The sequence below is a fragment of the Triturus cristatus genome, chromosome 12 (assembly GCF_964204655.1).
Source record: "Triturus cristatus chromosome 12, aTriCri1.1, whole genome shotgun sequence".
NCBI lineage: Eukaryota > Metazoa > Chordata > Amphibia > Caudata > Salamandridae > Triturus > Triturus cristatus.
The window spans coordinates 4,985,989-5,011,678 of record NC_140595.1 but is presented as its reverse complement, the minus strand read 5'-3'; the positions used below and the strand labels follow the sequence as shown (position 1 = coordinate 5,011,678).

General features: G+C 48.5%; 1 protein-coding gene across 4 annotated transcripts; it reads left to right on the top strand.

The window, feature by feature from the left end:
* The first annotated feature begins 522 nt into the window (after positions 1-522).
* Positions 523-4,795, top strand: LOC146772138 (cold-inducible RNA-binding protein-like). 4 transcript variants are annotated; one of them, XM_085638592.1, is made up of 7 exons: positions 523-575; positions 1,131-1,237; positions 1,331-1,437; positions 1,517-1,643; positions 1,836-1,941; positions 2,043-2,109; positions 4,179-4,795. In XM_085638592.1, the coding sequence occupies exons 2-6, from the start codon at positions 1,135-1,137 to the stop codon at positions 2,104-2,106; spliced, it is 507 nt and encodes a 168-aa protein (XP_085494718.1). In that variant the 5' UTR covers positions 523-575; positions 1,131-1,134; the 3' UTR covers positions 2,107-2,109; positions 4,179-4,795. The 4 variants fall into 4 exon arrangements, with proteins under 4 accessions (XP_085494718.1, XP_085494720.1, XP_085494719.1 ...); XM_085638594.1 differs by having other exon boundaries at positions 2,046-2,109; positions 4,179-4,290; XM_085638593.1 differs by lacking the exon at positions 4,179-4,795 and adding an exon at positions 2,239-2,718 and having other exon boundaries at positions 2,046-2,109.
* The last annotated feature ends 20,895 nt before the right edge of the window (positions 4,796-25,690 follow it).

Genomic DNA, 25,690 nt, shown 5'->3' with positions numbered 1-25,690 from the left:
GTGATCGCTGCCCATGAGCGGGCGCAGGGTTTTGTTTATACAGGGCTTCGAGGGCCCGGTTAACACTGTTCAGGGAGCTGGCAGAGGGCCTGTTTGGCGGGGGCCGGTGATTGCTGCACTGGAGCGGGCGCAAGCCTTTGTTTGGCCGGGGCCTTCGAGGGCTCGGTGATCGCTGCCCAGGAGCGGGCGCAGGCCTTTGTTTGGCCGGGGCCCGGTGATTGCTGGCCAGGAGCGGGCGCAGGCCTTTGTTTGGCCGGGGCCTCAGGTGAGGTGGGCGGCCTCTGTCCCACGCATGGCCTGCGGGCGGGATCGAAAGGTGGGCGGCTCTACCGCTCCGTGTGACGTCACCCCTTGTCTCTCTTCTCTTTCCACCACTCATGGGGCGGGCTCGTAGTGTGAACCTAGTCCTTTTCCTGTTTCACCGTCACTTTGGAGTGTACGGCGTCACGTGCGCGGCCTGATGTCATTACGTTGGTGGGCGGCGCTTGTCCTTTATAAAGCAGCGTGCGTTCTGTTCTCGGTCTTCGCTTCCTGGGTGTCTGAACTTCAGCTTCGTCTTTGAGCACCAAGAGCGGGTACGTGAGGCTTCTGGGGCTACTGCGTCTGCTGCGGGTCATCTGAGTCTTATATCGTGGGTCCTCTGCTTCTGCCGCGGGTCCTCTGATTCTTATACCGTGGCTCGCCTGCTTCTGTGCGCTTCTTGTGTTTCCTTTGCGGTTCTTGTGTTTCCTTTGCGGTTCTTGTTTCCTTTGCGCTCCCCTTTCCTCCTGCGTAGGCGCGATTCCTGCTCGTTGGTAGTGGCGGGTTCTTTGTGAGGGCGGTGGGGACGTTGATGCGGTGATCTTTGGGTGGATGCGTTAGTGCGGGGTCCGTGCCCAGCCCCGGCGTTCTCTTCCGTTGCCGAGCGGCGTCCGTTGTAAAGGAGGGGCGGGAACGGGTGCCGCGCGCTCTTAAGATGGCCGCCGGGTCACGTGCCCTCAAGTGCGCCACAGCCGCGAGATGGCGGCCGCCGCCATTTTGTTGAGGGGTGTCGCGCGCCGCTGGGAGTGTGCGCTGCCGGAGGGAGGCCCGCTCTGCGCCGCCGCTGCTCTGCGCGCCCCAGGCTCAAGCGCCTCCTTCTCTGTTTGCAGAAACATGTCTTCAGATGATGGGAAGATCTTCGTGGGCGGCCTGAGCTTCGACACAAATGAGCAAGACCTGGAGCAGCACTTCAGCAAGTACGGCAACATCGCCGAAGGTGAGTCTGGCGCCCGCCGCCCCCCGGGTCGGGAGGAGCCTCGCACCCGCCGGGGAGTCTCGCACTGACCCCCTCTTTTCTTTCTTCCTCCAGTGGTGGTGATCAAGGACCGCGAGACGCAGCGCTCCCGGGGCTTCGGCTTCGTCACCTTCGAGAACCAGGAGGATGCGAAGGATGCGCTGAAGGGCATGGACGGCAAGGTGAGCCCCCAGACCTTTGACCCCCAACTCCCTCCCGGTTTCCACCCGGCCGCACCTTAACCCTTTCTTCTCTCCACAGACCCTCGACGGACGCCAGATCCGAGTAGACCAGGCCGGCAAGTCCGACAGGAGCCGGGGCGGATACAGAGGAGGCTATGGAGGCGGCGGCGGCAGCAGGGGCTACTCCCGCGGCGGCCGAGGACGAGGTAAGGCAGACCGCAGCACGGTCCGGGGGCGTGCCCTGCGCCCCCCTGATCCCGTCCAGTCTCTGCTGCGCCCCCCTGATCCCGTCCAGTCTCTGCTGCGCCCCCCTGATCCTGTCCAGTCTCTGCTGCGCCCACAGGCTTCACCTCATCTCTTGGGCGCCCCTAGACTCTAACCCACCTCTCTACTTGCAGGCGGAGACAGCTACGGCAGCAGCCGCTTCGAGTCCAGGAGCAGCGGCGGGTATGGAGGCGGTGGATACAGCGGCGGCGGATACAGTTCCAGGGACTCTTATAGCAGGTAAGCGCCTAGAGGCGAGCTGCGGCGACTGCAGCGCGAGGGGCTGGGGCTGCTGTGGTTACAAGGGCTGGGCTCCATCTCACACTACTCTTGTCTCTCAGCAGTGGCGGCGGCCGAAGCAGCGGCTACGGAGGCGGCTCCTACAGGGACAGCTACGATAACTGAACGGTGAGCTTCTTGGCGCTGGGAGGGGGCTGCAGAGGGAGAGGGCTAGGAGGTTGTAAACATTGCTGCATCAACTTGATATCACTCGTCAGCTTTCAGTGCCTTTACAATCTGCCTGCTTCTTGTCCTCAGCTCGCAACGATAACAATCTTCTCGACTCAAGATCGTCCTTCCAATGGCTGTATTTATAAAGATTTTTGGAGCCTCGCTGATTCGTTGTCCCGTACCTGCTTTTTTACTGTATTAATTTGTCTGCTCATGTAAAATATGCAATGTTTTCTTAAACAGTTCTGTAGACGCACTCGGTATTTTTCTCGAGAGCAGACTTACATGGCCCAGATTACTTTACGCCTATAAACTTCTACTGTTAACCTGTTGTGGATCCCGTAGACACGAGTGCATCAATGTTGACGTTTTACAATTTATGCATAGTTAAAGGGGCCTGCTACCGCAGGTGACCGTGCTACATTCCTACTATCAGGCCTCCTATGGAAGGTCTCATTTTTTTTTTTGTTTTTCCCCTTGAAGTGAATTTTTTGAATTGGTTCAAAGTTGTATTCGTTAAATTTCTTGGTGGCTTCACGGAGCCTATTAAAAATCTGAAACTATCTACATCTGCTTTTTCAATTTGTTACATCATACCACATGGAATGTAAATACACTTGGTTAATTGTTACTGTGACCCTTGGCGTGACTTGGTACAGCACGTCATGCGACACTGGTCTCGCGCCTTTTGGCTAAAAGCGAGTCTTGCTGGCTGGCCCATCGCGTGGTTCAGCGCAGCGTATCAAGCCAGCATGAGCAGGGACATGGAGTAAGCTGCTGCCTTGACAAAGGCATCGACCACGCATCTGTTCACACAATAGAAATGTCCCCAAGTGCTTCACATACCAAATTCTTTGGCCTCAGGCGTGGCCTTGTGAGCGAACATTTATCTGGCCGTGCTCCTCTACCAGCCAAACTAGTTGAGTAGTCCTGTTAAGGGCCCCACTGAAAGGTGCCTCAGTGGCACGCGCCCAACCATGCAAGCGCCCCACCACCTTAATTTGGGTGCAGTTTTAAGGTAATATCAAACAAGTTCCTGACGCCCCTCACTGGGAGCCCATGTCGCCGTTGCGGTGACCTTACTTGCTGCCCGAATTGGCAGTTTCATGTGGGCAGTCAGACTTGTAAACGTGTGTTCTCAAATTTTACCTGGGTGGCATGGCACCTATTATCCGCTTGCGAGGTCTAGGTGTAAATGCCTGGTCGTGAGTTTGTGAACGCCTTAAACTTGCCTGCTGGAGCTTGAAAACCCGTAGCAACCTTCACTTAAAACGGCCCACAGGCGGATCAGTAATTTGAGGTAACTGGCTTGCTCACAACCTGTACCTGTGAAAAAGCAGCCTGAAGTGAACTACTTTATTGGGGGTCAGGACAAGCTGGTCATCTCCTGATCGAATGGTTTTGTCCATATTTCAGAAGGTATACGCTGCTGACGAGTTGGATATCTTGGGTGGGGTCTGCAATGAGGCTTTTGGGTGCGACGTAGTCTGGATTTATCTTTTTCAGCAGTTTGAAGATGGTGCGGTTCACTGCATTGGTCACAGTACCAGCGGGTTACGCTTCTTGCAAGACTGCCGGCATGTTTGAATCGGTAAGATATGGCTTGGTCGGAGGCTATTAACATAAACTGAGGTTGATAAAGATCCATAGAGCACAATTTTTGTGCATAGCCATTGCTTTCTCATGGCTGCGAGACTTATGACAGGGTTAAATGCTTTTCAGAAATCGACCTGCTGTGGGCTTGGAGTAACGTTCGCGTTAAAGCGATATTTCAAAACGGAGTGAGTTGAAAGCCCGCTTGTCTCGGGGGGGCGGGGGGGGGTCTTGGATAAGTGGTATTCATAATGTACGTGACTAGAAAGATGTGATGCACTTTCTCGCAGGATCGAGCCTACATGAATTGTGGGGGCCATTGGGCCAGGTTTGCACGCTTCTGCAGCATGCTCGTGTGTTTTCAGCAGTCTATGTTAAAGTACTGTTTCGCTAAGAAAGTGTACTGAGGACGTACTTTGTTTCCGTTTTTACAGATTGCCTGAAAGAGTAACATGTGGACGACTGGAAAAAACCAGAGCAGTTGCACATTACAGCTTAATGTGATTGCAATCCTTTTTATTTTTACTGGCCCGTTACCGACGATTTATACTTCGATGCGTTTATTAGAGGATGGGCTCTAACTGGTAGGTACCTCCTATGCGTAAAGGTATGACATAGGAACGGGAAACGTTATGTAGAGCTAGGGTATTCTTGGGCGGAAATAATTCTCTTGATGCCACTATTTGAGTGGTCTAATTATTGGCGACGTGAGAAATCCAGACTACCTTTGTCCATGCTGATCGCATTTGAAACTTGGACAGCATTTGATTAATAGACGAACATAATGCCCATTTATAAACACCAGCAAATCTAGCATTGCAGCCTTGAGCACCTCCTATATGGTAAATTGACAGTAAGGAAGGGGTTTATTTGGGAAACTTCTACACAACACTTGCATACATATTTATGTCCAATGTTCTGAGAGATTGAGTTGCTCACACTTTACCACATTAAGCATTGCAGCCTTTTGGGAATAATCCTTGCTATCGGCGTTAACATCTAATGTGTATTGTACAGAATATCTCTAAATAAAGCGTTTGGCTAATCTAAATCGTGTCCTTCTTTATTAACCAATGACTAAGCATTTAGCTTTGAAGACGGAACACTGCCACCCTAGACTTCAGCGGAAGTTGCAGCTTTAGTGTCTGGGTCATGTACAAAAGCTCGTAGGTTGGGGCTTGGGTTTAAGGGGGTGGGACCGGAAACTGCTCGACATAATCCTCTGATAAAGCCCTTGCCAGGGCCGTCGCTAAACACTAACGTGACTCCCACCGGTTGCTGCTCTGCAGAACCCCCTCATGGCATCCATTGCATGCAGGTTGTCTTTGTGGCAGTTGCCCTGTATATGAAGTAACCCCACCACAGCTGGGAGGCGCACTTCCCTATGGGGTTTTTGTTGATGGCCCGAAATATGGGGGTCCCCAAGCTCACACTGTTTCAATCACACCTTATTGGGGTTGATCAAATCGTCTCTACATGGCTATCTGTTATACCATATTGGGCTAGTTTTGCACCTGGTGATGTCTGTCACGTGGATCCTTTTCCTCTGTCATGCTGCCCCCCCACACCCCAAAGGTGCCACACTGCTGGTTCCCTGTACGATCTGTTTTCTTGTTCTCTCCTAGCGAGGGTGCTGTAGTCCCAAATGTTCCTTGGTGTTGGAGACCACCTTTTCTGACCACTGGGCTTCTGGTTGGCCCTGAAAAGGAACCCTCTGGTCCAGAATGTATTTGTAGACTGTGCTTGAACTGATGCCCACCCTGTACACGGGTGGGGTGGAATGTTCAGTACGCCAGACACCCTTGTAGGCATCAATCTGGGATGGCTGTAGATGGCACCAGTAGCTCCTTACCCCTGGGAGCCTTGCTTTCACCCCTTGCCGACATACCTGCTGGCACATTTCCCCCCTCGATTGGCTCCAGAGGCCTGGACTCATGCTCTGCCCTAATCCTGGTACAGTGAGTCTGTAGAAAACTCGGGTTTTCTTCCTCCAGTATTCCCTTCCTGTCTTCAGTCCTGATGCGTTTTTTTTATTTCTTCTGAGTGCACAAAGGCCTGCTAGCCACCTCCGTGTCCTGACTTGTGTATATTTGGCTTCTACCCAGTTGGCACTAGCCAACTGTAATGCCCCAGTATATATATTGCCCACCAGGGTTTGCAGCACACTGTTGTGCCAGCCTTTTCTTCGAACATTATTTTTTTCTGGGCTCCTTGCTGGTTTCTGACTAGCTGTGTTGTCTGAAAGCGTCAAGCTGTTAGATTTCACGGTGCTTGTTCCTGCCTTGCTCAAAACGCAGATTTCCTGTGCTTCGTAAAGCCTGTATATTCTGCATCTTCATAACCCTCTGGCTCTTTAGTGTCCACAGTACAAACTATTTTAGGCCGCCAGGTAGCGCATGCACGGTTTCTTTAAGGCCTGCTGTATTCACTCTGGGCTTTTTTTCTTCAACTGTTCTCTAAAAATTCTAGCTTGCTAGTTCCCCCCCCGCCCCCTTTTTTTTGGGTGCCCCATGGTACACCGCCTGATTAGTAGCAACACTTCTGTTTAGGGGGATTATTTTTCAGATTCCTGTGTGCGCGCCATTGCTTGATTAACTTGTGCTTTTATACCTGCTGCTTCCACATACACTCCTCCTTCCCTAATCGTTTTAGGTCTCGCCTGACCCAGCGCATGCCCTGGTCTGGCGAGACTTATTGAGAGGGCTCCAAAAAGTGCTACCAGGCCAGCCTAGAGCTACAGTGCGCTTGACCGAGATTACTTTCACTTTCGGGGCCGCCGCTTTGATGTTTGATCGCGATCACTTTAGCGGCCGCCCGGCCGCTTGGCATAGCCAATAGGTCTCGCTTTTGTGACCTTATTAGTATTTAGTTAAGCAATTGTTGCATGGCTAAACACTTATAAGGCGAGACCTATTGGCTATGCCAATGCTCGTTTTATTGATGCTGCCCCTGTCATTAGCCCTTCACCCATTGCCGTTCAACTTGTGACAGCCATCTTACTGGCAGTCGGGCCATGGCGGAAGGGGGTGTTTGACTGCTCCGCAGTGCAGTATGGGTGCGGAATGTCTGGTTGTGCTATCTGCAAACTTTAAAAATCCTTCGGCCAATAACCTCCAAATTTATCAAACGTGAGCAACTTGGTGTTCTGAATGGGCAGAGATGGACAGCTGAGGTCTGCTACCAGCTGACAAACGCATAAGAGCGCTGATAAGGGGTGTTGATGTTTGTACGACAGCGCTGGGTCATCTGGCTGCCCTTGTGCCAACAGTTCAGTGTGTTGAAATCGTGTCTGAAGAATGCCTCGGAGCGGAGTGTAAAAGTGTGCAGGGTTGCATTGCTGGTATGACACACGCAGTTCACACACTTCCTTCATTTGCACTTGCACTCCAATTTTTTTTTTTGACGAGGCTTCCTAAATCGATTTTGACCTGACAAAGTACATGTTCTAGCACTTGGGAGCTATCCAAAAGGCAGAGTTGCTGATGGTACAGGTTTGTAACAAAGCCAGAAGTGCTGGAGGATCCCAACAAAAGAATAACTGAGTAAGGCTACTGTACAATAACCATCCTTGTCCATTTTCATATCTCGGGAGTAGCTCAACCACGCACCAACTGTCCATGAACTACTGAAACATTTCATGTTGCATGCTGGATTTTTTTTACACTTCCTCAAAAGTTGAGGTGGCGATGAGCATAACATTGCTCCATGTCACTTGCCATTTTATTTTCCTACCACTATGCCCAGTCAGACCAAAGCATCATTTGTTATTGGACCTGGATCAGTTGAGGCATGGAGTTGCAAGACTACTGCTCTTATTTGATGTAGGGATTGTGTCCTTTAACAATCTGGTTATTGTGTTAATGACAATCGTGATGGTAATCCACCCCCCCTCCATCTGCCAAAATGAGAACCCAATTCATTGTTTTCCACTCTTATTCTGAATAAAAGACACTCGCCTTGCATGAGGGGACCAGAGCGAGGGTAGAGTTGCAGCTAGTTGCTGCGCCACCCTACGTATGAGCAACAAAGTGCTCTGGTTTCTCAGTGCACTAGGCCATTGGTTACTACCATGTGTTAAGAACCTGCCTGGCAGTAGTGCAAGAGTTGAGATTAACTTCTATATATCATGGTCCTGATGGTTTACCACCAGACCCATTAGGGACTGTTAAGCAAGAAACGCTGACCTCATGCACCACCCAGACCATTTAGGGGCATTCAGTTTTTAGTTCGGCTAGTGCAGCCTAGGAGTAAAACTATTAAGAGCAACCTTGAACCTATTTTATATTCCGCGGCACACTACCCTGTCCGCAAACCCCCACATACCAAACGGCTTCATCAATAAAAGATCTCTGCCAAGGAGCCCCTTTGCGGGTGCCTGTCTAGCATTGCAACGCTGACCTAATGATAAAGCATGATTTTCTCTGTGGTGTGTGAGGGCACTTCTCAACAGAACTCATCACTCCCCCGCACAAACTGCATACTCTTTCCATATTTAAAAGATGCAATCATTTTCATTATCTGTTACAGCTTAAAATTACATATGCTTGCACCTCATGAGTCTTATTTTTCATCTGTGCTGGTCAATATCTTCAAAAAAAAATGACGCACCCTGTAGGTTTCTGTTGATGTCCAAAAGGTGACCTTTTGGCTATACCAATTCTTGCTAAAAAATTTTTTTTTGTATTACAAATTTCTTCAAATGTTTTGGTGCTGTACTTTAGACTTGTTCTTTGTTTAACTCCTTGGCAGTGGCGCGAATTCTGCCGCAGCGCTGGGGGTGAGCGCGGTGCCGCCATGCTCGCGACGGAACCACTCCGTCATGAGTCACGGGCGAGCTGTGCTCATGACGGAGTGGTTCCGTCACGACTCCACCCACTCGTTAATTCACCCGCACAGGTGGGGAATCAGCGACGCGTGGCCGTAGCAGCTGCAGCGGCCGCAGCATGACTGAACCACTCGGTCGTGAGCACATGCCGCCCGTGGCTCATGGCGGAGTGTTTCCGTCGTGGGCACGCAAGGGGTTAAACCTGACTGAATACTTACCGGGAACCATAGGTAGCTGTAGCACAAAGCAAACAAAACCTAGTCGTCTTAAAGTGGTTGGCATGAGTAGTACTTACAGTTCTCCTAACCCCATCATACAGTACACCACACTCCCTCACAGTGATGTGATTAACTCTGTCCGGCTGGGTGACCAGGCGCGTGCTCAGGTGCTGAGCCAGAGAAATGACAATTCAGGATCACACCAGATGTACATGCATCTGCTTGAGACTTGCATAATACCTCTGTGCGCATGGTGCACTCATTTTGATATCTTGATGGACTTAGGTTAAAGTAAAGCTGCTCTTGATTGTATACCAATGGTGTCCCTGCAGACAAAACATACTGACTTCCAAATAGGTGTTCACTAATACACTGACTACCTATATTCATCTGGCTTTAAATGTGGTACACTATGCAGACAGTCCAGACAACAACACTTGTTGGTTTACATGGTCTAAATTAATTATGGCAAATGTTCTTTGTGGTGGAAGCATTTGTTGTGCACACTTTCAATAATACACTCGAGAACAAACTCGAGACCAATTTTGAAAAATTCAGATTATTCTTTATACACACATCAGCGGAATCTGGTAAGTACTTAAGATGTTGAGAATTTTTACAGGTAAAACTAGAAAATCACAGCTGTCAGTTTAAGAGTCCTGATCCTTGAGTGTGGTAAGGTTATCTTATGTGAGGGAGAATTGCTTACAAATGATTCTGTTCCTATCCTGGACATAAGATGCTTGGGGTCAAAAAAATCTGCAGCACTTTAGATTCACTTGTATACAGGTGCAGAGGGGCTGGTTGCAACGGTAGCTTTGTACAATACCGGTTAAGTCTGATCAAAAAAGCTAACAAGAAAAGACTGAAGTGGGGACAAGTCCAACAGAACATGGGGCGGCTCTGCTCTTAATGGTCTTTAGAGCATTGGGGCTTTGTTTGGCTCAGTCACGTTTTGTCCAATGGGTTGATTGTGTTGGATGGGGGCTAACCGGACAGTAGGGTCACTCTTCTGGCCTCAGTGACGCTTGGGTCTTGGCAGGGTTGATTTCTGGACTGGACACCTGACACGCCTTGGCTGGTGCAAGGTCTGTTATTCCGTGTATTGGTGCGGGTACAGACTCCTGCTTGAAGATGGCTGGGAAGAGGGCCTTGGCCATCGGGAGCCACAAAGGCCATCTGGGGTGCTGCTTACTCAATGATCTAGTGGGGGAACAATGGCTCCTGTGGAATGATCAATAATTTTCTAATAAAAATATGCATGATGGCAATCTACAGGGTTGGGGTAATGTCAGAAAGAAAGCTGGCTATACACATTGTAAAATTGTTTAAGCAAAATAGACAGTGTATACATAAATATTAGAGTTGAAACTGCATTTTAGTAGAGTAAATAAATCAATAAACAATCGTGAGATTACTCAATGGTCAGCAGAATGGTGACTGCAGGGAAGTAGATTTTTTTCAACTTCCAAGGGAGAAGCTGACACGCAAAGTGCTGGCAGCCCTCCAAGGTGTTAGGAGGATGTACTGCTGAAAGACGAGTTGGGTCTTTGCAATTGTCATTACAGCAGCTGGCGGGGTTTGTTGCCAATTCTAGGCGAGATCCACAGATCTTGCATTTTTGTCTCTTGGTCTTTTATGTGGCATTAAGGGAGCCGATGGCCTTCTAGCCCCTGGGGTGCTGGCCATTTCCTGTGGAGAATGAATGTAAACCTGACCGTTCCTAGTTCCACAAAAATCAAGATGGTGGAACCCTTCAGGTAGCACACCTTGGAGGTGCGACCATCCTGATGGTGAACAATTCCTTTGACTAGCTAGTTTTGCCACCTGTCCTGGTGCCAAATGTGCCTCCGGTCATGGGGTGGCATCTACCAGGTTTCTCAGGAGCCGGGGTCGCATATGCAAGGCAGTAGAGACTTTGAAGCCGGTGGCCTTGATGTGATAGAACACTAATTTTCCTGGTGGAGGAGGTATGAACACCTTTAATGCGTCTGACCTTTGAAAGCGCAGACTCTTACCTGCAGGGCATCTGAAAATTGTCTATGGTGGTAGGCCTGGACAATACCAGTCTGCTAGTTTGATTTGGAGGGCACCTCTAAAGTAAAGTGCCCTCTGGGTGCATGTCGGGACAAATCTGATTCTGGCACCTGTATAGATTTGTAAAGACAAGGTGTTTGATGCGAAACACAATTGTTTTTATTGAAACCATTATGTAGCTGGGTAACTTGTAATGACCAGTGCATATACTTAGGGTGACTTCCTGAACACTTGCAATGTTGTGTCAATGGAAGCAGACCACACAGGAGCATATCTGCTCCTGCAGATATATCCTTACTTATAACATGCACCCTGCCATAGGGCTCTAAGGACTGATGGTAGGGACGACCTACAAATATGGTTTGTGCCATGTCATGTTTTCAAAAAGGTTTGCACCATTTCACAGCATCTAATGGCAAGCTGCATTCCATTTGTGTGTGGGTCCCTTAAGGTGGCAATGTAAGTACAACAGCCCTTAATGACCCTCTTTAATACCCAGGCCACAGTGCACTGTCGAGTTGAGAAAACTGCACATTGTAGTTTAAATGGAGGAAAAAAGTGGGGGGACATCTTCAAAAAAAGTCCAGCTTCTTACACTACTCCAGGTCAATATCTAATCTTGCAGAGCCCCTTTCACACAGTCACTGGGCTGTACCCAATGGTAGTCTCACATGCTCAAGGGCCCCTTAAAGCAACTACACTTTCTTTTTTTCTTTTTTTATTCAATTCATGTTTTTCTCTTGGTCCATGAAATAGCATGGCCTTTAAACTTCCCTGTTCTAACTACATTGGATGCCCAGATTATCTTTAAATTGGAAATAAAATCTGACCATGAGACATGAATGCGTCAAGATTGATTTCCCCCTAGGGGAAGTGAGAGAAGGGCTAAAGTTATGGTGCACTCAAGCCATTTTTTGACAAATTATAAAACAATTTAGTGTATAACTTTTTTTAAGGTTACTTAAATGGCGGATTGCTCAGCTTTAGATATATATCTAGGCACCATACTATATCTGGGAGATTTTTCAGCGTAGCCCAAGTTCACCAGTAGGTGATGGCAGGAACTGCATCTAGGTGACACCCAATCGTTCTGATGGCAGTTCATTTCTGTGCTGTTATAATTGGATACAATTTCTAGTGTTCACAAGATTTTTTTAGATAACTTGAGGACCGGGAGGTGGTGATTGTGCTTCTTTCTGTTTGCTAGCTCCAAAACCAGCTGTCAATTAAAACTGGAAAGAAAACCGAACCACAAGTGTCATGAACCCTTCAGACTCCACCCCCCTGTCTACCAATCACTATGGTTCGAAGTCCTCATCTTTACTGCCTATCTTTGTGCAATAACCCAAAGTCACCGATAAATGCCACCAAAATGTCCAAAGAGAAAAACATTTAAAGAAACCATTAAAGTGGCAAAATGAATTCAAAGTGATGTCGGAAAATGCTGTAGAACCCAAAGGAGAAAGTTCCCTGTGGATTCTAGATGAGAGGTACCTGCAAACAGAGGGGACAGTGTCGCTCAGGACTGACCAGGAGACTTGGAAGACAATGTCTGGTGTTACAGGGTAGGTGATGATGACCTTGACTCTGCAGCTTGAAGACAAGGTAATGCGGAGGATGACCAGGACCTGGGAACGATCTGTCCAATGAAGGATGTAGAGTGCTGAGGGGTTTGTGTTGGGCAGGAGCACCAACAAGGCTTGGCATAGGCAACCAACGGAGGAACTGAAGGAGTAACGTCGGGACCGGCAAGGTCCAGGGGAGTCCCTACAAGCAGGGCAGTCAGGGCAGGCCCTGAGCAATCTGGGGAGCCCAAGAGGAAGAAAGGTGACCCTCAAATGATCCACAGGCCGCAAGGACTAAAGTTGCAAGAGGACCTCAAGCAGCGCATCAAAAGATGCAGGCCATGATGCACACAATGCAGTGTGGCTGAAAATTCTGGTTACTGGAGGTGCTTGAGTTCGGGGCTACTTAGAGACTGAAGATGTTCTTGGAAGGAAGCCAACAAGCCTTTGCAACTCCCCAAGTTGACGCAGTGCACAGGGGTTGGGTAATTGCAAGCCCAATGAGGGATACTGGCCTCAAACTTGGTGGCAGGGGAGGCCACTGGAGCTGTGGAAAACCACCACCTGTGTTGCAGAACCTTACGGATTCCAGAGGAGCGCAGCGTCAGCAGACCGTTCGACTTGGTTGCGGTGCTTGCGAATGCAGGTGAAGTTGCAGTGCCTGCGAATGCAGGGGAGTGACCCCTTTACTCCAAGGGAGATTGTTTCAGGTGTCTTTGATGCCCACAGGCCATGGGAGGTTCCTCTATGGTGCACCGGTACAGACGATGCAGCAGACTTGTAGGGAGATAAGGAAGCTGGATACACCAGACACTCCTGCAGTGCCTGTAAAGAAAAGACTGTGCCACTTCACCTATAAGACCCTCTTCTGTTCTTCCTCCTAAACCTGTCCCTCCACAATCACCACCACAGGATGATGATTTAGGGGGTGGGGGAGGCAACAATGACCCCGATGACGACACGGACACACCGCAAGACGATTGGGACGAAACCTGACCTAACAGCTTGGGAGAGGTGACTAAAAGCAGCCCTGCATGCCCCATCATACCATTTTGGAGATTTCTGAATGGCCTGCTTGGAGGTCCTATTATTTTTTGTAGAAAAAAAAACTTTCAACTTTATGAATAGCTTCTCGGGAACCTTTGTAAGGGCAGGAAGGAGAGGTCTCATGTAGATCAAGCTGTGAGAGGACTAATAAGGTATCTTCAATGGTTAGCTTTATCAGGTCCATAGTACCCTCATCCTCTAAAACCAGTGCCCACTTTAATCTACGGCAATCATTGGACATAGTCACTTCAGCTGTGGCTATTTCAGTACCTACCCTTGCCGTAGGTTGCCCAATAATTCTAATAGTTAAAATTAAGGGGTCATGGTCACTCTCCGGTCTATTCTGGACCTTCATATCCTCTAGCCTTGTCCACAGTTCCGAATTGATAAGGAAGTTGTCAATTCTGCTACTTCTTATCCCATTATTAAAAGTATGGGTACCCTCATAGTCTGATTTTGACCTTCCATTTACAGCCTTCAGGCCCGTTTCCAGAGAAACGTATTAGCTGGAGGACCACCTCTGACCATTTATTAATCTGGGAAAGCTCAAGCGTTGGTATACCCCAGGTTGCAACAAGCTTCCATCTTCTATGCCCAGGGGTTCAAATGTACAGTTAAAATCACCCGCTACTACTAGTTGGTTTGCCCCTTTCAGTGGTGTAATAAATTAATCAAGTAAACGTTGGCAAAAATAAGATTGAGCCCATCCATGTTCAAATCAAATTTTAAAAACCAGGATGTCAGGGTTATCTATTATTAGCTCTTCCTGGCAACATGCATGCTGTCTAACCCATATGAGCAAACCCCCAGATGGTCTCCCTTTATGACTTGCCATAGCCGATTTACCAAAAGCCAAATACCCAGGGCGAGAAATATGACCAGGTCTCCTGGAACATAATGATGTCATGATTCTCTATAAAGCACGACCATTCACTAGAGGTAGTTTTTGTTTGAAGACTAGCAATGTTCCATGATATATTTAATACCTATCTGAAAAAGACCTAATCCTGATGATGGTATAGCTTGCTGGGGGCTTGTATCAATCACAGAAGAAGAGGCGGTCCGAACAGCAGTGTTCTCTAACAGGGGCGAGTTTACAGTTGGTAGTCAATCACAGGCATCTAAACCAGAGAGGGGAGCAAATCTAATCACTAAATTTAAGTCAGATGGTCTGTGTGGGATTCTGTGGGGGTGCCCTTACATGGTTCACTGGACGTGAAATCGCCCAGCCCATAGGAGTATGACGGGGTCTATAAAAGAACCCTAGGGGCAAAAGAGAGATTTTCCTTATATGATACTCTAAATTGGTACTACCTAGATGGTCTAAGAGAAATCTGACAACATTCTCATTATTAAAGTTGACAACTATACAGTCCCCTCCCCCATCCTTTGTAGAATAACCTATCCAAGGAGATCGTCTGACCATAATCATCTGGTTACAGATATCCCAGTCCCTTGCCCCAACCTCCTTCAGTTGTGTTGTAAGCCAGTGCATCGTTTTAGCCATCAACTGATCAGTGGTTTTAATCTGGCCTTCCTGTAATACTGGGACATTCTTCAGGACCACCACCAAAGGGGCTGCAGCCGGGGGAAGATGTAAGACTCGAGAACCCTCTAAAGCTAGGCTAATATCCGGTCCCTCGTGCATCCAGGGTTACCCTCGGCCATAAGGCCCTGGTATAGAGTTAACCTGATTTACTGATGCACGGATACTTGGCATCAGTAGGTACATTTTCACCTACTTGCCCTATGTATGGTCTACTATCCACCCCTACCCGAGCACCCTGATTAACTAGACTAGAGCCACTAGGCACATTCTCTATCTCACCCACTTCACTTCCCACATTTGTTACTCCAACTTCATGGTTAATAGACACAGTACCATTGTTCCCTGACAACAATGACATTAGCCTGGTTGGCGGTAGATTTGATGTTTTAGATTTAGTTGCTACTGCATTTCTCAGCTCTTTAGATGTATATAATTGATTGGCTTGTGTCAGTAAACCCTCTATAGTACTATGATTTGTCATGACCTTCAGTTCAAAATTATTGAGTCTCTCCTCAATCTTAGTCAATCTGTGGATAATAGGAGTTAAAGATGTTGTAATTAAATCCCCCAGTTTATTCCACATAGCCTCATTAGCTTCAGCAGAGGAAACGCCCATGGTCCCTGAGGTCAAAATTCCAGGCTCACTAAGAGCCGATTCCTCCGTCGCTACCATTGTTAAAATAGTACTTCCTCCATTAGTGTTTGACCTTTGGGTTTTCGCCAGTTTCTGTCTCTGGGGCCCCCCTCCCCACTTCCTTTTAAGCATCTATCATTATTCAAAGTTCCTGCCATTAAAGCCTTCGTTGAAGGCCTTAAAAGAATAATTCCTCCCAGGGTACCACCCTCCCCTGTATGGAACCTCAACATTGTTCTCACCAGGCTCATGGGCCCACCATTTAAGCCTTTGCACAAGTGTGAATTACAATTCCTTTCATGGAAAGTTGCCTTTCTAGTCACTATTACATCTCTCAAGGGTGAGTGAGATCCAGGCACTAACAATTCAAGAACCATTCTTGCAACTCCATCACAACAAGGTGGTTCTAAGGACAAATCCCAAATTCCTTCAAAAAGTCATTTCACCATTCCATCTCTATCAGTCTGTTGAGTTGCCAGTATTCTTCTCCCAACCTCAAACAGTAGCTGAGAGAGCTCTCCATACGTTAGATGTTAAACAAGCTCTCCTCTATTATATTGATAGGACAAAGCCATTTCGTAAAACAAAACAGCCGTTTGTCTCCTTTTCTCCCCCGCACAAAGGTAACCCCATTTCAAAAACTAGGATTGCAAGGTGGATTGTTAAATGCATTCAAATTTGCTACCAAAAATCAAAACGCACTCTATCCATTCCCCCTAGGGCTCATTCCACCCGTAAACTAGGGGCATCTATGGTATTTTCAGGGAACATTCCCTTAGATGATATCTACAAAGCAGCTACATGGTCTACACCGCACACATTCACAAAGCACTACTGTGTAGATGTGCAAGCAAAACAACAAGCTAGTGTGGGCCAGGTTGTACTCACTATTTCAAACCACTGCAACAGATACTGGTACTCGCCGCTTAGGGAGAGAACTGCTATGCAATCTATGCACTAGTGTGTGATCTGCAGCCCATATGCTTCGAACGGAAAATGCTACTTACCAGTATGCATCTGTTCTTGGCATGTAGGGCTGCAGAGTCACACATGCCCACCCGAAACCCCGGCTACCTCTATCTGTTCCAGTAATATCTTAATTAGATACATTATTCATGGGCATCTCTTTCTGTTCTCACACAACTCCATAATTTCCCGTAATGGCGAAAAACAATCTGAAGATGGAGTCGATGCCCATGCGCACTATGCTCCAGAGGAGGAGTCATCTACCATACAAAGACTCTTCCAGGACAACAACAAAGTGTAATCATCCGGGCCCACCACCAGATGGCGATCTATGTACTAGAGTGTGACTGCAGCCCTACATGCCAAGAACAGATGCATACTGGTAAGTAGCATTTTACTTTTTGCAGGGCCAGACGATTATGGGAATGATCGGCAGGCCGTAACTACTGTCAAGGTACCCATAGAGACTTTTCCTGCAACAGACGCGGTTAGGGATAGGACCACAGTCAGTCGACAATACCTTTTACCCCACCCGGACATTTGGTGGACAGCAGCATTTCCGCAAAGCCTATAACAGAGGTCAGCAGCGAGCTTCCCATGATCCAGGTTATGCAGTTTAGGCGTATAAGTCCCTTTTCCGATGTAGTGTTGGGGGGCAAGACAAAGTTGTTTTTACAAAATTGGCACCTCCTGAGCCAAGACCCTTGGATTCTCTAAACTGTCCATGGGTACAAGCTAGAGTTTTACAGCACCCCTTCCCAACTGCGACCTCCTTAGGAGCTCTAGTTTTCCCTATGAGAAAAAGAGGTCATATGAACGATAATTCAGGCGCTCCTGGAGAAAGAGGCCATCTGCCTTCTGCCCCTCATCCCGGGGGATTCATCAGCATGATTTTCTTGGTCAACAAGAGAGGGGGTGATTCACACCTGGTCCTAAATCTAAGAGATTTCAATGCCTGGATAGTGTACAGGCATTTCAAGATGGAGGGGATCCCTCTTTGAGATATTCTGCAAAAAAGGCGACTGGATGGTCCGTTTGGACCCGAAAGACACATACTTGACGATCCCCATCTTACCCCCACATTATCGATTTCTCTAATTCACTTCGCTTGATCGCTGCTTCCACTTCAAGGTCATTTTCTTCGGTCTCTCCTTAGCTCCTTGGTGCATCACCTAAAGAAGAAGGACCGAAGAGCTGTACCAGCAGTGAAGACCCAAGATGACAACTGACTTGGTCCCAGCCCTACTGGCATGTCTGCAGCCCTCAAAGAAGCCTGCTCCAAAAAGTGACTTGTCCTGCAGGCCCAGCGATCTCCACAACCCTGGGAGGACTGCCTGCCTTCCATAAGGACCGCAAACTCCAGAGGACAGCGACCTGGCCACAAAGAAACCCACAAGAAGATATCCAATGCCCTGCTGAACCGCACTTCCAGACCTCGGACCTACGTCTGCACCCTACGCCTCCAGCGTGAGTCGAAGTGGCCCATTGGTCCTAAGAAGGTTCCCCAGCAGCCCTAAGTTTGATTCCACCCCAGAGTGACCTCTCCTGGACTCCAAGACTACGCCTGCAGCCTCAGCACGAAGTGTCACTCAACCGCGACCAGCTCTGGTAAGACTTCTCTGACGTTCAAAGGCATCCCTGCACCTGCAGGCCTCCCGCCTTGGGGAGCTCGTCCGACGGTGTCTCTCAGTTCTTCAGCACCCCAACTTACCTCCAAAGCCGCTGGTTCCCTTCATCCGGCCTCCTGGTCCCAGTCTGCAGCCTCTGTTCCACATCTTCAGTCACCATTGCTCATTGAACATCTCAACCTAAGGGCCTTAAATGGGCGTTATGACGAAGACGACCCACCAGTTTCAACCTTCCACTCTAATAAATAAACCTCTCATCTTGATTACATGTTTATATCTTTAAACATGTTCAGCTGGACCAAAATGTTCAGAATAGGGATGAGTGACCTCAGCGACCATCAACCCTTAGAAACCATAATAAAAGTCACCGCAAAATTGGAAAAATAATTATACAAAGGCCCCTGCTTGGAAGTCACGTCAAACCTACGACGGTTACGATGCAACATTGATAACATGGGTCAGTAAGTACAACAGCAAAAAACCTTTTTACTCAAGCAGCCAATTTCTCATGTAAAGCGTTGGAAAACTGGCAAAGCTTCATTACAAAAATTAACGAGAAGCTGATAAATAACAAGCCAAACGCGTTACGCCAGGGGAAGAGAGTCCCTAATAAAAATCCAGTAACCCTGGAAATGAAGACTCAAAAACGGCTAATAAATCAAACACTAAGGCTGTTACGAAAGGATCAAACAAATTGCAGTTTGCGAACAGTCCTACAGACTGCAAAAAAACACCTGAAACGGATGAAATGGGAAAAAAGAAAGGAACAGAATGAAGATCTATGGGCAAAGCTCCATTATGAAGGGAAGCAGAAAAATAGTTCGAAGTTCTGGCAAATGGTTAAAAAAAATAAATAACCCAGACCACCGGGGTCAAAACTCCCACATACCAGAGGAGGTTTGGACAAAATATCTGTCACTGCATTTTAATAATGAGGACATCACAGAGGGTGTTGTAAGACACATACCTCATGCAGTAACCATGTGGCCCGAAATTGAAGGCAAAGAAACCAGCTGCACACCCACAAGGTTCCAGGAAAAGCGTGAGAATGGGTCTACGACCTCACCTAAGCTCGATAAATTCGTACCAACGGCAGAAGTTTCGATATGTGCCGAGCAATGGCAAAATTTAATTATTCCAGCTGACGTTAAACGACAAATAAAAAGAGGGCTATCTGCGGGAGCACCGGGCCCAAATGGTATTCCACCCATGTTGTATAAGGAAGACGTGGAATTTTGGAGCAAATCATTGGCATCCTTATTCAACAGTCTAACTTACACCCAGATACTTCCTGAGTCCTGGTATGGGTCAGTTATTAGCCCGATTTATAAGCACGGTAGCAAGAAGCATCCAAATAACTACCGGCTCATTGCACTACTAGATGTAGAGGCTAAATATTTTGCAGGCATAATTCTGGAAGAGTTAACAACATGGGTAGCTGAAAAATCCATTATCCCGATCACTCAAACAGGATTCTGCAGAGGCCAAGGCACCACAACCAACATCATGGCACTGTCCCTGCTGATGGGACAGGCCAAAGAGACCAAATCACCTTTATATCTTACGTTCATCGACTACACTGCCGCATTCGATCACATAGATCGTAACAAACTTTGGCAGAAACTAAGCCATTGGGGGATACCGAAACATCTCTTAGACGTGTTAATACTACTTCACTCCAATACTTGGATTAAAATCAAACTTGGAACAGGAACACACCTTTCGAAACCAATCAAGACAACAAGAGGACTAAAACAAGGGTGCGTACTGGCTCCTCTCTTATTTAACTTTTTTCTAGCTGACCTACCAGGAGAACTTGACAAATGTTCTAACCACGCGCCTAAATTCGGGTCAATTATCCTCTCCAACTTATTATATGTAGACGACTTAGTGTTAATAAGTCGAACCCCAATGGGCCTTCAACACCTTTTGAATGTTGTATATACTTTGTTCGAGGCATATGAGCTGCAGATTGTACACTTAGCATAGGTCGCCATCTGGTGTTGGGCCCGGATGTTTGCAGTTTGTTTTTCTTCTTGGACCGTCTTTGGAAGTCACGAGTTTGGTGACTCCTCCTTCGGTCCGTACTGCGCATGGGCTTCGGCTCCATCCTCAGATTGTTTTTTTCCGCCATCGGGCTCGGATGTGATACTTCGTACTCCGGCTTCGAACTTCTACGGTTCCAGCCTCGACGGAAAATCCTCGATTCTTCGAGTTCCTTCATCATCTTCATCTCTCGAAGCGGCACTTTTTCCATCCCGTACATCGACACCGGCCTTCGGGCCCTCCGCGACTCCGGTCCCGGCCGATGGAAAGGACTCCGTTTAAAAAGTGCCCAAAATGTGGGTCTAAATTTCCCCACACCGACCTCCATCAGGTGTGTAACCTTTGCCTCTCTCCGGAACACGAGGCTCGAGACTGCCCCGCCTGCAAGTCTTTTCGATCGAAGAAAACGATCCGAGATCGAAGGGCTCGACGCACCATGGCGCACTCATCCTCGACAGCTCCACCGGACATCTTCGGAGACGACGCCGAAGCTTCGGGGCAGACACACACCGAACTGGGAGAAGACATCGTCAGCGCTTCCGAGGCCGACGACTCCGACCTGGAGGACGTAACACCAGGACAGCGGGCCGTGAGTACAATGCCCCCTCCCAGCCCCGCACCGAAAACCAAAGAGACTCCGGTTACTCCCTCGCCTGCCGGCCTGGGCAAAACCAAAACCAAAGCCTCGATCACCCCACCTTCGGGCCCGGTGTCGAAGCACTCAAAGTCTCACGGCAGCTCGGGATCGAGCCAGCCGACGCCCGGTGCCGATAAACACCACTCGGCACCGAAGCCTGCAAAATCCAGCTCGACTCCGAAACCACCGGTGCCGAAGCCTGGACACTCGGCGCCGACCAAACACAAACAGAAATCGGTCGGCACCGACGCTCCGGCGCCGAAACAGCATTCGACGCCGAAACACACGGAGACCTCCAAAAAGCAGGGCGTACACAGAACATCGAAACCTCCGGTTCCGAAATCGCCGGTGCCGACAGACGACTCGGCGCCATTGGCTCTGTTTACACCAGACCCTTTACAAAAGACTTTGTCCAGAGATCCAAAGACTGGCCTTTTGACTGTGATTACTAAGAAGCGTCGCCTTGAGGCTCCGGCTCCTCCTCCTCCACCCAAAAAGAGGGACTCAGCTACTTCTCCCCTTAGAGTACCCTCCCCACTGCCACCCCCCCTCCCACCACCACCCCCTCCACCTTTACCTCACTACGATCCGGCCCCATCCCCAGACCCGGATGACTGGGACCCGGACAATGACCCAGGGGACGCCCCAATGGATCCCACTCCACCAGGGACCCCAGATCCATGGGAGGATTATAATAACCCTGATGTACCCAATGTACCTCAAGACGACCTATACCCATCAAGGCCGTCTCCTCCAGAGGACTCTTTAGGGTTTCACCATTTAGTGCAGAGAGCAGCACACTACCATGGGGTGGACATGCACACGGAACCAGTGGAAGAAGACTTCCTACTGGATACATTTGATTTACAAGATCGTTCCACTGCTATTTTACCCATGCTTAAGGGTGTCACCAAGCACGCTACAGAGGTATTCAAAGACCCTGTCAGAGCCAGAGTACTAAACCCTAGAATAGAGAAGAAGTACAAGGCGGCACCCACAGACCCTGCATACATCAAGGGCCCTGCTCCTCTAGATTCCCTAGTTGTCTCCACAGCTAGAAAGCGGGCTAACTCCCAATCCTCAGGAGATGCCCCACCACCAGACAAGGAATCTAAACTTCTGGACGCGTCTGGTAAACGCACCGCCTACCAGGCTGCAAACATGTGGCGCATTGCAAATACACAAGCACTGCTTGCGCGATATGATAGAGCACACTATGATGAATTAGAGGCTCTTATGCAGCACCTTCCAGAGAAATACAAACGCCAAGCTCATGACCTGATACAGGAGGGCAAACTAATCACAAACACCTCCATTAAGTGTGCCCTCGATGCAGCAGACACTGCTTCTAGAGCCATAAACACCAGTGTCCTGCTTCGCCGCCATGCCTGGCTCAGGATATCAGGGTTCAAGCCTGAGGTCCAGACATCAATACTTAATCACACCTTTGACCAGCAAACACTCTTTGGCCCAAAGGTAGACGAAGCGCTCGAAAAAATGAAGAAAGATACAGACACAGCGAAGTCTATGGGAGCGCTCCAGACCCAAGCCTCTAAGCGTTCCTTTCGACGCTCGTCCTTTCGTGGCACAGGTAGAGGCTCCTCCACCGATAATGCCTCTACCTCCTACAAATCCCCTCCTCAAAATACCTTTTCAAAGGGCAACCAAAGAGGTGGTTACAGAGGCAACAACAATAAGGGCAGGGGCAAAACCAACAATACCCGTTCTGCCACCCCACCCGCACAATGACTCCCCTTCGCTCCCCCCAGACCATTCCACTCCGGTCGGGGGCAGACTACAAGATTTTATCCACGTATGGGAGTCCATAACATCGGACAAATGGGTGACCCAAATCATTCGGTCAGGGTACTGCCTCGAGCTAACATCTACCCCACCCAATATCCCACCAAGGCACCGTCCAATGTCCCAAGAGCATTCCACACTGCTCAAACAAGAGGTACTCTCGCTCCTCCAGAAACACGCCATAGAGCAGGTACCCGACAATCAACGAAATCTAGGGGTCTACTCCCTATATTTCTTAATCCCAAAGAAAGACGAGACCCTCAGACCCATTCTGGATCTCCGGCCTCTAAATGCCTACATACATTCAGACCACTTTCACATGGTCACCTTACAACAAGTCCTCCCACTCCTCTGCCAGGGAGACTTTCTCACAACACTGGATCTGAAAGACGCGTACTTTCACATTCCAATACACCCCTCTCACAGAAAATACCTCAGGTTCGTGGTGGACGGGCAACATTACCAATTCAAGGTTCTCCCCTTCGGGGTCACCACTGCACCACGGGTGTTTACCAAATGCCTAGCAGTAGTAGCAGCACACCTCAGACGTCAACATGTTCACGTCTTCCCTTACTTAGACGACTGGCTCATAAAAGCCGCGTCCTACCACCAATGCGTGCAACATACAAACAGCACCATCCAACTGCTTCATCAGCTAGGCTTCACGGTGAACTACCAAAAGTCCCACCTCATACCATCTCACACAAAGCAATATCTCGGGGCCACCATAGACACCTCAAAAGGTATTGCCTATCCAAACTCAGCCAGAATCACAAGCATTCTAGCCTTACGCAAAATATTCCTTCCTCAACACTCTCTACCAGCAAGAGTGTTTATGAAGCTCATAGGGATGATGGCGTCTTGCATCTTCATAGTGCCCCATGCAAGACTCCACATGCGTCCACTTCAGGAGTGCCTAGCACAACAGTGGAACCAGGCCCAGGGTCAGCTGACGGATCTGGTGTTGGTGGACGGCCGCACACATCACTCTCTGCAGTGGTGGAACACCACAAACCTTTCCAAGGGACGGCCGTTCCTGGACCCGGTTCCCCAAGTGACTCTAACAGCGGACGCATCGCTCTCCGGCTGGGGAGCGCACCTCTTACACCTCACAATGCAAGGTCTATGGACGCCACAGCAAAAAACGCTCCACATCAACCATCTGGAGCTTTTGGCGATCTTTCTAGCCCTAAAATCTTTCCAAAAGCAGATTTCAGGCAAAGCAGTCCTCATTCGCACAGACAACATGACTGCGATGTATTATATACAGAAACAGGGGGGGACACACTCTCCCCAGCTCTCCCGCTTAGCCCAGAGCATATGGAGATGGGCAATTCCCCAAAACATTTTTCTCCTGGCACAACATGTTCCAGGCGTACAAAACACCATAGCAGATCTGCTCAGCAGACAGACTCAACAACTACACGAATGGGAACTGCATCCACAAGTTCTTCACCCATTCTTCCGACAGTGGGGGCATCCTCAAATAGACCTCTTCGCCACCCACGAAAACAAAAAATGCCCAAGCTTCGCCGCCAGATACCCACACCCATTGTCCAAGGGCAATGCGATATGGATGAACTGGTCAGGCAGATTTGCATACGCCTTTCCACCTCTCCCACTAATTCCATTAGTGGTCAGGAAACTACAACAGCACTCCCTCACACTCATTCTGGTAGCTCCGACGTGGGCCAGACAGCCGTGGTACACCACGCTACTACAACTATCAGTGGTACCACATCAAAAACTGCACCTTTCCCCATGCCTCCTAACCCAGAACCATGGAGAAATCAGGCACCCGGACCCAGCTCAGCTCAACCTGGCGATCTGGCTCCTGAAATCTTAGAATTCGGGTACCTTAACCTTCCCCCTGATTGCATGAACATCATCATGGAAGCCAGACGTCCTACCACTAGAGCATGCTATGCCGCAAAGTGGAAAAGATTTGTAATGTACTGCCGTAACAATACAATCAACCCTCTAGATGCATCCATACAACACATCATATGCTATCTGCTCCATCTTCACAGGTGTAACCTGGCGTATTCATCCATACGCCTACACCTAGCAGCGATCGCTGCCTATCTACAAAACAGACAGCATTTATCACTGTTCAGAGTGCCCGCTATTAAAGCCTTCATGGAAGGCCTCAAACGAGTAATTCCTCCCAGGGCACCACCCTCCCCTGTATGGAATCTAAATTTGGTCCTTACACGACTAATGGGTCCGCCCTTCGAACCAATGCACAAATGTGAGCTACAATTTCTCACCTGGAAAACAGCTTTCCTTGTAGCTATCACTTCCCTTAGAAGGGTTGGTGAAATACAAGCGTTCACCATACAGGAACCTTACATACAAATGCATCACAGCAAGGTCATACTTCGAACTAATCCGAAGTTCCTGCCCAAAGTCATTACCCCCTTCCACCTCAATCAATCAGTGGAATTACCTGTCTTCTTTTCGCAACCCCAATCTGTTGCGGAAAGGGCCTTACACACACTAGATGTGAAAAGAGCGTTGCTATATTACATACAAAGAACGCAACCCTTCAGGAAGACCAAACAGTTGTTCGTTTCCTTTTCTCCACCACATAAAGGCAACCCCATCTCAAAATCAGGGATAGCTAGGTGGATTGTAAAATGCATACAAATTTGCTATCAGAAGGCAAAGAGAACATTATCTGTTCCCCCTAAAGCCCACTCTACAAGAAAGTTAGGGGCTTCTATGGCTTTTCTAGGGAATATACCCTTAGATGACATATGCAAGGCAGCCACATGGTCTACACCGCACACATTCACAAAACACTACTGTGTAGATGTGCATTCCCAGCAGCAAGCTAGGGTGGGCCAGGCTGTACTAAAAACACTCTTTCAAACAGCTGCAACGGATACCGGTGGTCGCCGCTAAGGTTGGGTACTGCTATATAATCTATGCTAAGTGTACAATCTGCAGCTCATATGCCTCGAACGGAATATGCTACTTACCAGTATG